We start from the raw sequence: 16,792 nt of genomic DNA, 5'->3' as shown, positions 1-16,792 counted from the left end.
CAAATACTCCACACTCGCGCCCCGGGCGCGACAACACCGATTGCGCCGCGACATCGCATGTCGAACCGCATAGATGTAATGGCCCCTATGCTCTTTAAAACGTTTATTAATATTAATTACATTAATTTATTAATTATGTAAACTGTTAAGTTCGAATAAACGATTAATAATATGATATAACATTATATATATGGAATATAAGATTTGGTGCAAAAACACAACAATGCATTCTCTCGCTCTTTCTAGGGGCTTTTATGTTGTCAAGACAAGGACCATGATAGCATATAATACAAAAGAGGCTCTTTTACCTACAGTTGTATTACATTTCTTACTTATGGACAAAACCACGGAATCGATGGACTGACATTGTCTACCTCTTTCACAATTAAGAATAATGAAAGAGAAACCCGAGAAACCTATCACGTTCTACTCGGAGTTTCCTTTCAGCCAAACTGTGTTGAATTTGTGCTATGCTGTGGTAAATTCGAGTTGAGTAGGTGAATACAATACCGTGGAAATATAGGTATTAGGTACTAGGTAGCCGAAGTCAAATCATTTTTATTATGTTATTTTCAGGTCTTCACTTACATAAATGGTTTTGTATTAAGTGAGAGAAAATCAAAACAAAAAAATATCTGCAACTGATTACAGTGAGTTTTGAGTACTTTTAAAGTTATTTGCATCATTTCTTACGGAAACCGTTTTTGTCTAAAAATAAATGTTAAAAATATTAATTATGTTCCACATATTGACGTCGCACTAGAGATAAGTAGTTGAAAAGTAAAAGTGACGATTATTTAAATTATAGAAACGGCGAAAACTGCTATGGAAGTGTCTAACGAAATAAAGGAAGATATTCGCAAAACTCAGTCTGACTTGAAAAATGCGATACGCGTACATCAGGTAAGCCAAGTCGTCGGTTGTTGTCACTTGTTGCAAACTTAAAAATATATTAATCTTTACTCATACTGAATAGCAAAAGCAGTATTATTAACCTGTAATTGTATTTCTTACAGGTTTGGGTTACGCGTCTTCGAGAAGATGAAAATGTAAGATCTCAAACATATTGTTTGTTATGTGCTTTACGTTTTATTATTTATTTTCGTTGGAGTGCTTCAAGTTTAACAATACATGTAATAATCTATGATCATTTTTGTTACAGAATTCACATCTGAAATCTAAAGTCAAAGAAGCTGAAAATGAAATTATTGCTATTGGTCAAGCTCAAGTAAGTTTATTTAGTTACAGTAAATTGTGGAGTTCTTGATCAAACTGCCATGAGAACTACTCTTACTCCTGCCACTTTATTGAATAAGTTAACTTTTTTGTTTCATTCATTATAGTTCAAGTGCCTAATTAATTTATTCCTATTGTATACTTATAATATGCTTTAATTTCTTTCAGAAACTGGTAGTAGACAGATTAAGGAGAGAATTAGAGCTTTATCAGCAGCGCTTGAAAGCTCGTAACAAGCAGACAAACATTGAAAATGATAATCGCTATGTAGCCCAGCAACTACGGGACCACCAGCTTCAATATCGCAGCAGAAATAGGACTGTATCATTACTCAAACCTTCAGTACTTAACGAGATTCATATTAAGTCGGAAAACTATAATGATGTGAAAGAAAACATATCAGATTCAGAGACTGAGATTAAATCCACAAATGAGAAAGAAAACTCTAATCACAGTGATGCGGAAGAAAAAGATAAATATTTGAGAAATTATCAGCAGATACCCAAAGTACATGATAGTAGGAATAACTTTGCTAATGCACTAAATAAAGTCAAGGAGGCATTTATGTAAGTATTACTGCATTATTTTGAAGTGGCTAATTGGGTCAAATTATTCTTGTAACTAATGAAGTCCCATGAAATTTAAGAGATACTTAGGTTACTCATAATATTCTTAAAATAATATTAACTGCTTCACTGCATAACATGCAGTTAGAGATTCAGTATTTTTAACTTTAAACCTTTTGTGAACGCTATTTAAACACATGCCGAAAGTATTTTAGGTTTCATTTTATGGCCGGATGAGTTGATATTTGGGATGGTGGTATTACTGCATAATATGACAAAAAAAATACGGGTTTCGTAGAAGTCAACTGTGGGATATAGGTTAAATTGTGACATAGGCGAGAGGCTGGCAACCTGTCACTGCAATGTCACAATTTGGATTTCTTTCAACCCCTTTTTGCCAAGAGTGGCACTGAAACTTAGTAGTTCGTGTGCTCTGCCTACCCCTTCATGGAATATAGTCGTGATTATATGTATGTATGTAAATAATTCTGAGTATTGTATCAAGTATTGTACTTGATGAAATTTACTTGCTATGTTATCACAGTTTCTTTTGTAACATTTGGTCATTATTATCAGATTGATGTCATCACAAATAATTGCATTTATCATTGATGTAACATACCTATAGTATAAGGTATGTTGTTCTAAGGCACCCTAAGAGAGCAAAGTGCCTTTAAAATGTATTTATAAAAAAAAAAATGTCTGAAGTGTATCATTCCTACCTATTTATTTTATTCTGATTTTTTGTTTTAGAGTGATAACAGAAATATATAATAATATGTAAATTCGCAACTATGGGAACAAATCAAATTATTTTAACAAATATTCTGATTTGTGTTTTTTTATGTAGTCACACTACTATATATAAATTAAAAATCGAAATAAGATGTCATATATTAACACTTTCGAAACCGGGCTCTACGCGGCGCTACGACATTTTCGCTACATACGGGTTTCCCCATGTAATCGGCTACGCTTCTACGAGCGGTGTGCCCGACAGTCGGGTTCTTGGTAGCGAAAGTGTTAAAGAAAAAATGACGAGCACCACCAGTGGTGAAGGCCGGATTCGCGAAGTGGTGAAGGGCGGAGTGGCGAGGTGGCCTAGGGGTGATGGCGTTTGGCCCGGATTGCTAAAAGACGCCGGTTCGAATCCGGCCTTCACCACTGGTGGTGCTCGTCATTTTTTTTTTTTTTTTCTTTAATATATGACATCTTATTTCGATTTTTAATATGTAAATTATCTGTGAAAATGTATGTCTAACTATCACTGCTCATGAGATATAGATTGGTGATAGATGGACAGTCAGCAGTCTTAGTAACGTATGCGGAATGAAATCTGCACAAAATTCAATGTCTTATAAAATTAATATAACATAGTTTATTTTTGATATCTTTCGTGATTTTAATTATGTATTGAATATCGATAAATAAAAGAGTTAGTTTTCGCCAATGTGAAGCTTCTAACAGAACTTGTGATACTTTATGTCCATCGGTGTCGACAAAACCAATGTTAGCATTTTTTAAGGTCCAAATTTATCTTCCATGTGATAACTTTTTAAAGAAGCTTCGTATGCTCGACATTTTTCACATTCTTGTCCGTAGGATCATTAGTGTTCTCAAAATAATAGTTTTCTAGTCATGAAATTCCATTTACTCGACATATTATTAGTCATTCATAAACCCAGAAATGCAAAAACAGCTGTTTTTTACATTTTTTGACTTAACGGCGTAGCAGCATTTTCAAAGTTTTTTATTTTATTTTTGAAGACTTTTTTGAATGTGTATCGATACTCATGTCTTCAAGATAATTTTTATCACTTTCGCTGCCCCATTCGAATGCTGTCTCGAGCTCTCTGTAAGATTTTGTGCCTTAGGGGGCCGACATTTCTTTTAATCAAATCTCTCCCAGAAAACTTGCCAATGCTGTAATGTTTTCTTGAACCACGCTTTGTTGCGGTAGTTTTTGTAAAGAAAAAGGACGCAAAAATATTATAAATTGACTGTTAGCTTCTAACCCTTCCTACAAAACTTTCCTCGGGCTTTTGCATTCGGTCACAGAAAATTGGTATGTAGAAATTACAAACAGTTTCGCTAGGTCGTCCTTCTCGGTTGACCATCATTTCGAGAAAAGGAATCCAATACTCATGAAACTTACCAGTTTAAATGACAGATATGTAAACTTTAATCTGGCATTTATACATTATTTTAGTTTATTTATTTACTTACTCTGTACGATATCAAAACTTTGTGCAGATTTCATTCCGCATACGTTAATGGGCTCTTGGATATGATGGGACAGGCAGATAGACAGCGGAGTTTTTAGTACCTCCCATTTTAGCCTTTGGGTACACAATCCTTCATTTTTAATGAAGAATATATTCGTATTGCAGCGGCAACACTGAGCATGGGCGTAGCTGGCAGGAGCGCTCGCGGCGCTCGGAGTCGGAGTCTCCGCCGGGGCCCGCGGAGCTGTCGCCCACGCCGTCGCCGCCGCCGCTGCCCGCGCACGGCGAGCCCGTGTCGCAGGAACTCTTCCTCAGGTAACTGCCCAAAGGTCAGAGGTCAGCGGGCGAAACAAGAGCGTATCATCCTTCCACTTACTTACTTCCGATGGCGCTATAACCCTTTGTGGGTCTTGGCCTCCTCCACTATTTTCCTCAACTTGTCTCCAGACGATATCTGGCAACCCTTCTCCAGTTGGTATATTTCATCATTCTCCTAAGGTCCTCAAGACTTTCACTTGTTCCACTATTCCTTTTCGCTATGCTGCATCTAAATGCTGGAACAATATGCCGCCACCCGTAGCTAACTGTAAGTCTCTGGCAATTTACAAACTACGTTACAAGGCTTATTGGCCGTCCAGAAGGAAGGAAGTAACACTGCCAGCTACGGATATGGGCGTAGCTAGCAGAAGAAGCGCTCACGGCGCTGCCCGAAAGGCGAGAGGTCTGCCGGAGAAACAAAAGTATCTTCCTTCCACTATTCCTGTCGTTTTGGTAGTTTTCGCTACGCTGCATCTAAATGTTGGAACAATTTTCCTCCACCACTGCCTGCCTGCCACAGATATAAGGCATCATCAACCTGTGTAGCCGGCACTCAGTTCCACCACCTGGTACATCACCAATGAGCCCTAGATGCGACATAAGTGGGGCATGAAGCCGGGCTCTGTCTAGGGGTTTATTGCAAAATTGAAATACAGGCTATTAGAGATTTAATTTTTAATTTCGTTTTTAGGCCGGCAGCTGATGCTGTAATAGCGGATGTGCAATTGTGCACGATTTCACTGCTTAGATAGTCTGTAAAGTCTATTTTTAACGGCTATTCTTTCACAGACTAATCGGCCTGGTGACTCCGGCCCAAAAGGAGGTCCTTGAGAAGAAAAGGAGCGAGCGTCGGAAACGGTCTACCACCAGCACGAACAGAAACGATTTCGTGTACGGGAGCTACGAAATGTTGCCCGTAAGTTATATTCTATTATGTTTTTTTTTTATACTACGGTGGCAAACAAGCATACGGTTCGCCTGATGGAAAGCGGTCACCGTAACTTAGCGCCTGCAACTCAAGGAGTGTCACATGCGCGCTGCCAACCCATTAGAAGCTTGTAGACTCCTTTTTGCTGTGTACTTAACACAGCAAAAAGAAGTGAACTAGTTCTAAGAAGGGTTCGGTTACCGGCGACTCAAAAGGACAATAGACGGAACAAATTAGTTCCGTACGTAGGTGCTTCCGTTACCAGCACACCGCACCCTCGTTGAGCTCTGGCAGCCTTACTCACTGGCAGGAACACAACACTATGAGTAGGGTCTAGTGCTGTTTGACTGCGGTCTTCTGTAAGGCGGAGGTACTTCTCCAGTTGGGCTCTGCTCTAGATTCGAGCGAGATGATATCCGCTGTGCTGTGCCCTACCACACAAAGCGGGATACCATTCGCTATGCCCTACTCCTACAAAAGTTTTTACTATGTTGGTGGCAAATAATCATATGAACTATTGGAACAGAGGGTAGTCCAGCAATTCCCGAAAAGTTTGTACATTCGGATCACGTTTCCGAGCATCATGGACTCTGTCAGCCTACTAATTTTTATCAAAATCGCAGACGATTCAAATGTACAAACTTTTCGGGAATTACCTACTCGTCACTCTACAAAAATTTGAACCAATTTTAAAGAAAAAAAAGAAAGATAAATTTATGATAGCTATCTGTGTTCTGTTTTAAAAACGAAAATTGCGCATTTACGAGTAATCGATCTTTATAACTAGCGAAACGATCCGGCTTCTCACTGGTATCGACATATAAAAATTTTTCTTGAATCACTCTATTCAAAAAAATATGTCTGATATACCTATTGTATTATCATTTATTATTTTTGTTTCAGAAACGCAAGAAATACAATCAATTCCCTTACTTGCAATCGCACAACGACCCGCCTCAAACACGCTCAGCCAAATTGAGAAAACAGCAGGTAAAGGATATAAACATTTCATTTGATTTTATATTTTTAAATTATGATTATTTTTAAACTGACTAACTCGAACTAATAGTTACTAGAAGAACTAGCTTGTCGAACTGAATGTGAGTACTTAAAATACAAATTAAAATATTTTCTGTAAAAAATAATTTAATTTGTTCTTAGAGTATTTTAATTTTAATACATACATATAAATCACGCCTGTATCCCATAAAGGGGTAGGCAGAGCACATGAACTACTAAGTTTCAGTACCACTCTTGGCAAAAAGCGGTTAAAAGAAATCCAAATTGTAACATTGCAGTGACAGGTTGCCAGCCTCTCGCCTACGCCACAATTTAACCTATATCCCACAGTCGACTTCTACGACCCCCACGGGAAGAAAAGGGGTGGTGAAATTCCTAACGAATTTCGAAACGTTAATTTTAATTTAGGGAATATATGGTTTTTTGACAAATTATTATTGTAGTTCCAGACTCAAAGCAAGGAATCACGGGAAGAATCGCCGTCTGGCTCGTCAGGCGAATCGAAAGGTACGTCATTTTGTGTTTTTGCTTGACATTCTTGAGACTTTAGATAGTTGTCTTACATGTTTACAGAAGATGATTTATTTTACAAAACTACGGAGAAATATAAGTTTACATTTTGCGGAGACGCAGGAGCTGCGAGCGAGGAATGCTACTCGTAGCGTGAACTTCGCTTCATAAGATATCGTCACTACTTTGAACAAAAACTTGTATCTTCTGTCAATGAAAAGAAAAATGTAATAAGTATGTATGCAATGCATATAGACTTACTGCGTTTTAACTTTGAGGAGCAGTGTGAGATACGAGATTTTTTCAAAGTAGACGATATGTCGATTCGACGACCTATTCTTAGTAGTAGGTACTTACCAAAGTGTGAAAAGGACGCAGTGACGCGATTGGTTATTTCACTTACCCGCTTATTGGTATTATATTAGTCAAACTTATGTTAATTTATAAACTGAAATAGATATCAAATATATCAATACACGAAAGAAAAAACGACAAGACCCACTGGCGGCCGAGCCGGGAATCGAACCCGGGTCTTCAGCTTACGCGGCTAACGTCTTTACCACTAGACCACCCGCCGCCGTGGTACCCGACGAAATTTTTCTTGTGTATGTTATCTCTGATAAGGCTAGGCGCCTTTGACCAACTCTAAGGGCCAGCAATGTGTGCTTGCACCTCCTATACGAATCCTTTACAGGATTGCGGTATAGCTAGAGAGATGGTGCTGCCATCTATGCAACTAGGGAACAAATCGAATTATTTTATTAAATATTTTCGTTTTTTCTTTCGTGTATGATATCTATTTCAGTTTATAATTTACTAGCTTTTGCCCGCAGCTTCGCTCGCGTTAGAAAGAGACAAAATGTAGCCTATGTCACTCTCCATCCCTACAACTATCTCCACTTAAAAAATCACGTCAATCCGTCGCTCCGTTTTGCCGTGAAAGACGGACAAACAAACAGACACACACTTTCCCATTTATAATATTAGTATGGATATACTCGTATAGTACCTAGTGTGAGTACTTGAAAACAACAAAAAGAAATTGATTTGTTCCCTAGTTTTATGTTAATTTACTTCGTTTGATTCTGGATGCGACTGTAGTATCTACTCCCTCCACATTCTCGACATAACTCCTCGAGATCGATTTCTCCTGGACGTTTACCGACACCTACCCTCCACATTCCCACCTTGTGCAGTCGTTCTTTGACTTTCATAGATAGATAGAAGAAGAAGAAGAAGAATAGTACTCTCTATTGGCACTCCTCAGCTAAAGATACAGAATAAAGATACAGCGGAGACAAAACAAATGATTATAAGTATGTCCTAAATGCCCGCTCAAATTGGGTGTACAATTGAAGCTCATATAAGTGTTCTGACGACGTTGCATAGAATGCATGTACGTTCGTCCGCCCCGTTATAACGTCGTGGCTTGCGTGGGCGACGGTCGCGCGATGGTCGCGCGACGGCGATGCGACGCATACGAAATCAAACCTTATCGATATGGAAGTATGAGACGCGACGGCGACGGTCGCGCGACCGTCGCCCACGCAAGACACGGCGTTACTTCTATTGCTCCGCCGAACGCTCGTTCTGAGCGTCCACTGATCCACTCAGGCGTCAGACTAAGTTCCCATTTAGACGGTACGAGAACTCGCATACGAGTTTTATTACATTGCGGTTTCATGGCTGTGCAAAATTGTAGGTAACTTCAACAGCTCGCCATGTAACTAAAATCGCATGTAGTTCGCACGCCGTCTAAATCAGGCCTAAATATGGCACTGGTTCCACCGCGAGCTAGTAAATTATGAGCTATTGGCTATAAAAGCGAACAAAGGATAAGCACTCCCGTGTAAATAAAAGAGACACGGCGATGTTTATAGTTACTCGCCCAGCGGTGAGCTATTAAATGAAAATGAAATATTTATTTTTCAAGTAGGCATATTACAATGCGCATATGAACGTCAAATAAAGCTACGCCGGCTCTAACCCTACGCCTCAGCCTCGAGAAGATTTCAGTCCCCCCTCAGTTAATATCGCTGTGTCTCTTTTATTTGCACGGGAGTGTTTATCTTTTGTTCGTTTTTATAGCCGATAGCTCATAGCTTACTAGCTCGCGGTGGGACCAGTGCATAGAGGCAGACAACAGGCGGTCATGATATTTGGTTGAATGGTACAGCGGCGTGGAGCGGCGGCGGCGGCGGGAACAGCGCGCCCGCGTGGGCGGCGCGGCTGCCGGCGGGGCTGTCGGTGGAGCCGCTGTTCGCGCCCAGTGCCAAGAAGGTGTGCACCGCCTGCGGCAGGAATGGTTAGTATTGTCATTTTTAGGGTTCCGTACCTCAAAAGGAAAAAACGGAACCCTTATAGGATCACTTTGTTGTCCGTCTGTCCGTCCGTCCGTCTGTCAAGACCCTTTTTCTCAGGAACGCGTGGAGGTATGAAGCTGAAATTTATATCAATTACTCAGGTCTACTGTCCCTTGAAGCTGTGAAAAAATCAAACTTCTAAGCCAACGCAATCAAAAGATACAGCCGTTTATGCCGCAAATTTTCGACACTTGCAAGGGAATCAAAACCTACAGGGTGCTTCCCGTGAACTCAGAATCTTGAAATTTGGTACGAAGCAACGTCTTATAGCATAGATAAAGGAAAAATTACGAAAACCATAAATTTTTAGTTACATCACATAATATTTTTTTTTAATAATTGTAAACCTTGCAGGTTTGTACGGAACCCTCGGTGCGCGAGTCCGACTCGCACTTGGCCGGTTTTTTTATTCTGCTCTAGTATTATACTTAATTTATGTTTACTTTATCTATTTAAGTATGTATATCGTCGCTTAACGCCCATAGTACAAGCTTTGCTTGGCTTGGGGCTAAGTTGATCTGTGTAAGGTGTTTATATTTTCTTCAAATTTAACTAACATGGCTCGACGATCTAAAGAGGATGTTAGCCTCTAAAACGAGAGCACGCCATTTATCCCGATCCGGCGCAGCCTCCTGCCAATAGGCGAGACGACTAAAAAAACTAATTAGTTCGTCAGTTAGATTATCAAAAAATTTTAGACACGATTTTTTTTCCCGTAAACGAAAAATGACGACGGTACAGTGCGTTGAAGTTTCGCGTGACGTCACGCCTAGGTACAATTTCAACTTAGAAGTGACGTCACAAGCCCCCACTCCGGAACTGCTCTATATCTTTGTATTTTTTCATTAATTATAAAAAGAAAAATATGTGTTCAGGGGGCCGATTTTTGAGTCTCACGGCGTTCGAATTCAGAAAATTGTCACTGAAAATAATAGGCAATTCACCGTTTTCAACCGGTATTTTAGTGACAGTGGGACTCAAAAATCGGCCCCCAGTATTTTTGGACGATCTAACTGACGGACTAAACAAAATGCCGTTTTTAGGGTTCCGTAGTCAACTAGGAACCCTTATAGTTTCGCCATGTCTGTCTGTCCGTCCGTCCGTCCGTCCGTCCGTCCGTCCGTCCGCGGATAATCTCAGTAACCGTTAGTACTAGAAAGCTGAAATTTGGTACCAATATGTATATCAATCACGCCAACAAAGTGCAAAAATAAAAAATGGAAAAAAATGTTTTATTAGGGTACTCCCCCTACATGTAAAGTGGGGGCTGATTTTTTTTTTCATTCCAACCCCAACGTGTGATATATTGTTGGATAGGTATTTAAAAATGAATAAGGGTTTACTAAGATCGTTTTTTGATAATATTAATATTTTCGGAAATAATCGCTCCTAAAGGAAAAAAAGTGCGTCCCCCCCCTCTAACTTTTTTTTTTTTTTTTTTAATTTATTTTAATTTATTTAGAACACAAACAGTCACATAAACAAAATGAGTTGGTGTACTACAATGTAGGTACTAAGTAATTTGGATAAAAAGACCTGGAGGTTCATTACTGAATATAAAGATTGTTAACATACTAACAAAATTAGGTATGTAAGCTAATAGGTAAGCAAAAGAAATCATGAACAGTAGGTAATACTTCAGAAATTTTACAGTCATTAGACTAAATACTAAATACATTTTCTTTACTACGATCGGATACAATTATAATTAATTTAATTAGAGGAGGTAAATATTAGTTACTCATATTAAACCGAACAAAAATGTACACTTAGGTATTTTATTTGTAATACTAGTGTTTTTAAATCTAAATCTAAAACACTTTTCGCTTGAGTAAAATTTTCAAACTACACAAAGAAGTGTTAAAACTTTTGAACCATATGTTTAAAAAATATGAAAAAAATCACAAAAGTAGAACTTTATAAAGACTTTCTAGGAAAATTGTTTTGAACTTGATAGGTTCAGTAGTTTTTGAGAAAAATACGGAAAACTACGGAACCCTACACTGAGCGTGGCCCGACACGCTCTTGGCCGGTTTTTTTTATAGTCCTAGTCGTCATCCCTATAGTAGTTGACGCAAATGCAATATGCGGACCAGGTCTTCCCAGATACGCCCTCTTAGCAGCCCGATCCTCTTCCATTCTTAGTAACTTCTTTATATTTAAGCCTAGAAATAGTACTAGACCGACGGTCAATGCGTATCATACGCGCTGCTGATCGCACGCGCTGGTCGTCAGGCGTGATCAAGCGTTCAATGTTCGACTGAGGATCGATGTTGTGTACGCTAGTCCTATGACACCCGTCACTTAGATCAGCGTCGCATTGAACGCACATATACAACTTCTATGCGCGTCGGTCGACCGACGTAGCTGTACGCGCGTAACAGTTTATCAGCGCTGTACTGTATTTCGTCATACATTTTCATTGATATTGCTACGTCCAATCAATGTCCGCGCTGACCGTCGGTAAAGCACTGATTCCAGTCTGACACATTTTTGAAGTGAAACTTACGTTTAATGCTCAGTGTTGCCAACTCGAATTTTGAAAAACTCATTAGTCCAGGGAGCGTACTTTTCGTGCCGATGACATCAATTTGACGTCACGCTCCATATAGGGTGATCACAAATTGTTTTATTGTAAATTATTAATTATTAGTCATTAATCAATAATCATTTTAAGTTATGAATTTCTTTGAATGGTAATGAATGCAAGAAGGATGGTGTGCTTTACGTTAGAGAGGAATGCTCTTTTCTACGTATTTATTGTAATGTGTTGTTAACAATACTATTTAATTAAATTTATGTATAAAAACAAATCAAATAATTTTATTCACGTTTCACATTTCAAGTAGGTATTATTTATGCCACATGCAAATGGACTACTGTATTTGAAGTAATTTGTACACGATTAAAATGATTGACGACTAATGATTAATAATTTACAATAAAACTATTTGGGATCATCCTATACGGAGCGTGACGTCAGATTAATGTCATGGGCATGAAAAGTACGCTCCCTGCTCATTACGTATTTTCATTTGACGACCGGTCTGGCTCAGTCGGTATAGTGGCCCCGCCTGCTAAGCCGCGGCTTGGGGTGGAATCCCGGTAAGGGCATTTATTTGTGTGATGAGCACAGATATTTGTTCCTAAGTCACGGATGTTATCTTATCTATTAAGTATGTATTTATCTATTTAAGTATGTATATCGTCGCTTAGCACCCATAGTACAAGTTTTGTTTAGTTTGGGAGCTAAGTGGATCGGTGTAAGGTGTCCCCAATATTTATTATTATTTTTTATTTCTTCCGCGCGGAGGGACTCCGACTATTATTTTATTAACGCAACCTTGTGGTTTAATAAATGTTGTGTCTCGCAGACGTGCCGTCGCTGCTGGTGTGGTGCGGTGCGTGCGGCGTGTGGCTGCACACGGGCTGCGGCGCGGCCGGCCGCTGCGGCTGCGGCGCCGCGCTGCCCGACCCCGCGGCGCGCGCCTCGCTCCGGGACCAGGACCGCGACCACCACCAGCTCGTGCGCGGTCAGTTACACCATGTACTGTCCGCTCCTTCTCCCGTCCCCTCCCCTTCACACATACATCTCATCGCCACTATCTCGGATCCTGATTTTAATTTGGTGTCGGCGCCTCCATTCTCACATGTCGAGTGTCGGGCCGGTATTTAAAATGGTTCAATCGGCGGTATGAAGATTGTGGACTGCGCCGTGTCGGATCCGACACCCGACTAGTGTGAATAGCGCCTCAGTTACGCTTAGGCCAGCGAGACCCGACAGGATTTTTAACCCCCGACGCAAATTTATAAGTTTGATGTGTATTATAAGATAGGGGTATTATAAGTTTGATGTGTCTGTGTGTATGTCTGTCTATGGCATCGTAGCTCTCGAACGGATGAACCGATTTAGATTTAGTTTTTTTTTGTCTGAAAACTGTGTTTAGTCGAAAGTGTTCTTAGCCGTGTTTCATGAAAATCGGTCTACTATGTCACGGTTGGGGGTTTTTTCAAAATTTTAATTTTGTGGTTAGGTTATTATCCGGACATGTTGCTGGCTAAACGGCCGACATTTCTTGTCGGCTCCGAAACAAAATCGGTGTCGGGCAGTAAATATCTTCATATAAAATGATCTGCCACCAGAACGTCGTATTAATATCCAGATCCAACACCCGACAAGTGTGAACCAGCTCTTACACTTAGGCCGTATGAAACCTGTAACTAAATAATCTTATTTATCAAATTTTCTAACATAACACATTCATTTTCAGATAAACTAGCGGAACGCAAGCGCCTCCAAGAGAAAAACATCCAACTATGCGTCGAACTACGCAAACTTGAAGCGCGCGCCGCCACGCTCAAAGAGAACCTGGACGACCACAACGCAGAGAAGCGGCAACTGCTCGCTGACCAGATCAAGACACAAAGGAATTTACAGAAGCTGCTGGATTTCATCAGCCAGTTTAAAGAAACCTCCATCAGTATCAGGTCTACTTCTGCCAGTGAATCTGGCAGTGAAGTCAGCAAGAGCAATGAGGAATAAGGTGAGATATCTTGAGTTCAAAAAGATACTACGTCTTTGAATTTGTAGTACTTGACCGAGAGCTGTAGTCGGTTGCGGTCACATAGAACAGGATTGGTCGCAGAGTTACATAGGCGCTATGAAGCCTTACATAGCCCCTAACAAAGAAGAAGAAGGTGAGATATTACTGCAGACTAGAGGAATTTGCAGAAACTGCTGGATTTCATCAGCCAGTTTAGAAACCTCCAGTATCAGGTCTAGCCAGTGAGTCTGGCAGTGAAGTCAGCAAGAGCAATAAGGAATAAGGTGAGATAATTTCACTGATAGGCAGCTAAGGAGTACATGTAAAACTATTATTGATTTCATTGTCTTTCCCCCGCCCTAGCTCGGAAACACGTGTTTTATCCTTTAATACCAGCGGGTAAAAAGGCATTTTATCCACTAGTGGACAAGTAATTTGACCTCCAATATACTCAAATTTTCTGTTTTGAAATTGATAAAAGTGGATGAATCTAGTGTAGAAGATGATTTAATTACCACCTGTGGAACTTAAACGCTTTTTTGCCTTGTACTTTCCTCGCTATAGTGAGGGGGAAAAGTTTTGTGTTACACACGGGTGCAAATGTATTTCTTTTCGTGTGTTAAAAAACTCGCTCGCTTCACTCGTTGTTCAACTATAGAATCCTTTCACTTGCTCGTTTTTCAATTCCACACTCGGCGTTAAAATACAACTTCCCTTGTATAACAAATAACTATCTGGGGACCATGAGTACCCGGAACTTTGGGAGACATGCGTGGGGCCGAAGCCAACAGCAGAGGTTCTTTAAGACTAAGATTTTAATCTAAAGGTAAGGGATACACGTGGCAGATACCACTCCCGAGCGCACACATAAGAACCCTAAGATGGTCCCCCGCCAGGTGTAAAGACATTTGCATTGCAAGACTTTATTTATGTATTATCATTAAATAAAAAGTTAGGATTTTTATTATAAACATGTGCAGCATTATTCCACTAAATGTGAGTGTGCACGGGAAAACGTCCCACTTCGTCGATTGCTGTAAAGCCGCTTTGTCAGTTTATTCATATTAAGATACAATTAAATTTCGCCTTAACGGTAACCGACAAAGTGGGACGTTTTAGTAAACACACTCACAAATGTCCTACGAGTTAAAGTCTCGCCATAGGCGATGTATTTTACCTTTCATTCAATAGTTATTTGTTATACAAGGGGGCAAAGTTGTATTTTAACGCCGAGTGTGGAATTGAAAAACGAGCAAGTGAAAGGATTCTATAGTTGAACCACGAGCGAAGCGAGTGGTTCGAGAATAGAATCCTGAACTTGCAAGTTTTTTAACACACGAGAAGCAAAATACATTTGCACCCGAGTGTAACACAAAACTTTTCCCCTCACTATAGCGAGGAAACTACAACGCAAAAAATGCGTTTATCACTGCTTCCAGTAGTTCCACAGGTGGTAAATCATCTTTATTACTAGATTCACCTACTTTTATCAATTTTAAAGCAGTTAATTTGACTTTATTCAAGGTCAAATTACTTTACCCACTAGTGGATAAAATGCGTTTTTACTATTGATTTGGCCGACTAGGCCGACTACCGACTAGTCGGCGCTTGGGTGGCCGATTAGTCGGCCGACTAGTCGGCCAGAACATAATTTTCGATAAATTCACATTTTGAATGTCATTTTGGGTCCTTCGTTCGCGCTTTTCATGATTTTTTACAGATGTGCAAAGGTTCATGACAATATTTATATACATTTTCCATTTTTAACAACCGGCTTGGCTTAGTGGGTAGTGATCCTACCTATGAAGTCGATAATCCTAGGTAGGAAATTTATTTCTGTGGTGATAAAAGATATTTGTTGTTTTGAGAAAAAAAGGAATTACTAATAGCTACATAATACAACCATAATTTTCAGCTGATAATTTAATTTTGTACTGTTTTTCTATCACTAATAAAGTGCCGACTAATCGGCCCTTTTTGCCGACTAGTCGCCGACTAATCGCCGACTACAAATGTGGCCGGATAGTCGGCGACTAGTCGGTACATCCCTAGTTTTTACCCGCTAGTATTAAAGGACAAAACACGTGTTTCCGAGCTAGTGAGGGGAAAAAGTTATTTAATTAGTTGACTACTTTTGTTATTTACAAGATTAATTATTTTCTCTTTTTTCCAGGTGAAACTTTCTTCCACATCAAAGGTTCGTGTCAAGTGTCGTTCGTCGTATAACAGTCGCGTAGCCAATATTGTTACTAGATCTTAAGCTAACTTGTAAGTATATTTCTATTATTAATGAAATTTACCTTTATGAGGTACCGTATTAAGTTTTATACATGATTAGGGCCAAATGTTTATAATAATAACATAAAAACTCTTTATAGGTGAATATTTATGAATCAACAGAGTGGTGTTCATTTCAGTCTCTTGAGTGCTTAAAAAAATGTAACGTTGTCAAGCTACGGGTACCATATTGTGGTTTACCATAAGGTCTAAATTGGTTTTTGTATTTTTATATAAATCATATAGCAAAGCGATATTGTGGTACCCTTAGATAATAAGACAAGAGAGCGGACAAGCCGCGGCGGAGGACGTCGCAGTAGTTAGCTCATTGATCACCCAGTTGTCGTTGTGTGCGTGCGCAATTACACGAATCACAGATAGAGATGGGCCGAATACGGACTTTGCCGAATACGAATATTCGGCCGAACATTCGGTTCAGCTGTTACCGAACGGAACATTCGGCCGATTATTCGGTTCAGCTGTTACCGAACGGAACATTCGGCCGAATATTCGGTTACCGAACGTCGGTGGAACATTCGGCCGAATATTCGGTTCCGCATTAGAAATATTTAATACCTGGCTTAGAGTTAAGTCCTCCCGTCAAAAACTTTTCAATGGTTGCTATTTGGCTGCGGTCTTCTGTAATCCCCAGTTGGGTCTGCTCTAACTCGAAGGCTCTTAATGTTCCTATAATTTAGTGCATAAGGCTCTTAAGCATTTTTGATTTTTGTTTCTTAAGCTACGTTATTTTTACTTTTTTACATAATTATTGTAGGTACTTATATTTAACGCATTTTTAACCCCC

At 39.7% G+C, this 16,792-nt stretch overlaps 1 protein-coding gene across 1 annotated transcript; it reads left to right on the top strand.

The window, feature by feature from the left end:
• Positions 1-394: 394 nt before the first annotated feature.
• On the top strand, positions 395-15,940 carry LOC125228651. Its single transcript, XM_048133307.1, has 11 exons — positions 395-478; positions 1,163-1,228; positions 1,405-1,802; positions 4,193-4,342; positions 5,135-5,261; positions 6,177-6,263; positions 6,737-6,800; positions 8,980-9,108; positions 12,541-12,699; positions 13,438-13,710; positions 15,884-15,940. Exons 1-10 carry the CDS (start codon positions 395-397, stop codon positions 13,707-13,709), a joined length of 1,536 nt encoding a protein of 511 aa, XP_047989264.1. The 3' UTR covers position 13,710; positions 15,884-15,940.
• The last annotated feature ends 852 nt before the right edge of the window (positions 15,941-16,792 follow it).

The sequence above is a fragment of the Leguminivora glycinivorella genome, chromosome 8 (assembly GCF_023078275.1).
Source record: "Leguminivora glycinivorella isolate SPB_JAAS2020 chromosome 8, LegGlyc_1.1, whole genome shotgun sequence".
Taxonomy (NCBI): Eukaryota; Metazoa; Arthropoda; class Insecta; order Lepidoptera; family Tortricidae; genus Leguminivora; species Leguminivora glycinivorella.
This window is presented reverse-complemented; position numbering and strand designations above follow the sequence as displayed.

Excerpts from the sequence above, each read along its gene's own strand:
- LOC125228651 (XM_048133307.1), top strand. The coding sequence starts at position 395 with ATGAAAGAGAAACCCGAGAAACCTATCACGTTCTACTCGGAGTTTCCT. Across the intron at positions 1,803-4,192 it reads AAAGTCAAGGAGGCATTTAT|CGGCAACACTGAGCATGGGC; the intron begins GTAAGTATTACT and ends TTCGTATTGCAG. Across the intron at positions 6,264-6,736 it reads CCAAATTGAGAAAACAGCAG|TTCCAGACTCAAAGCAAGGA; the intron begins GTAAAGGATATA and ends TTATTATTGTAG.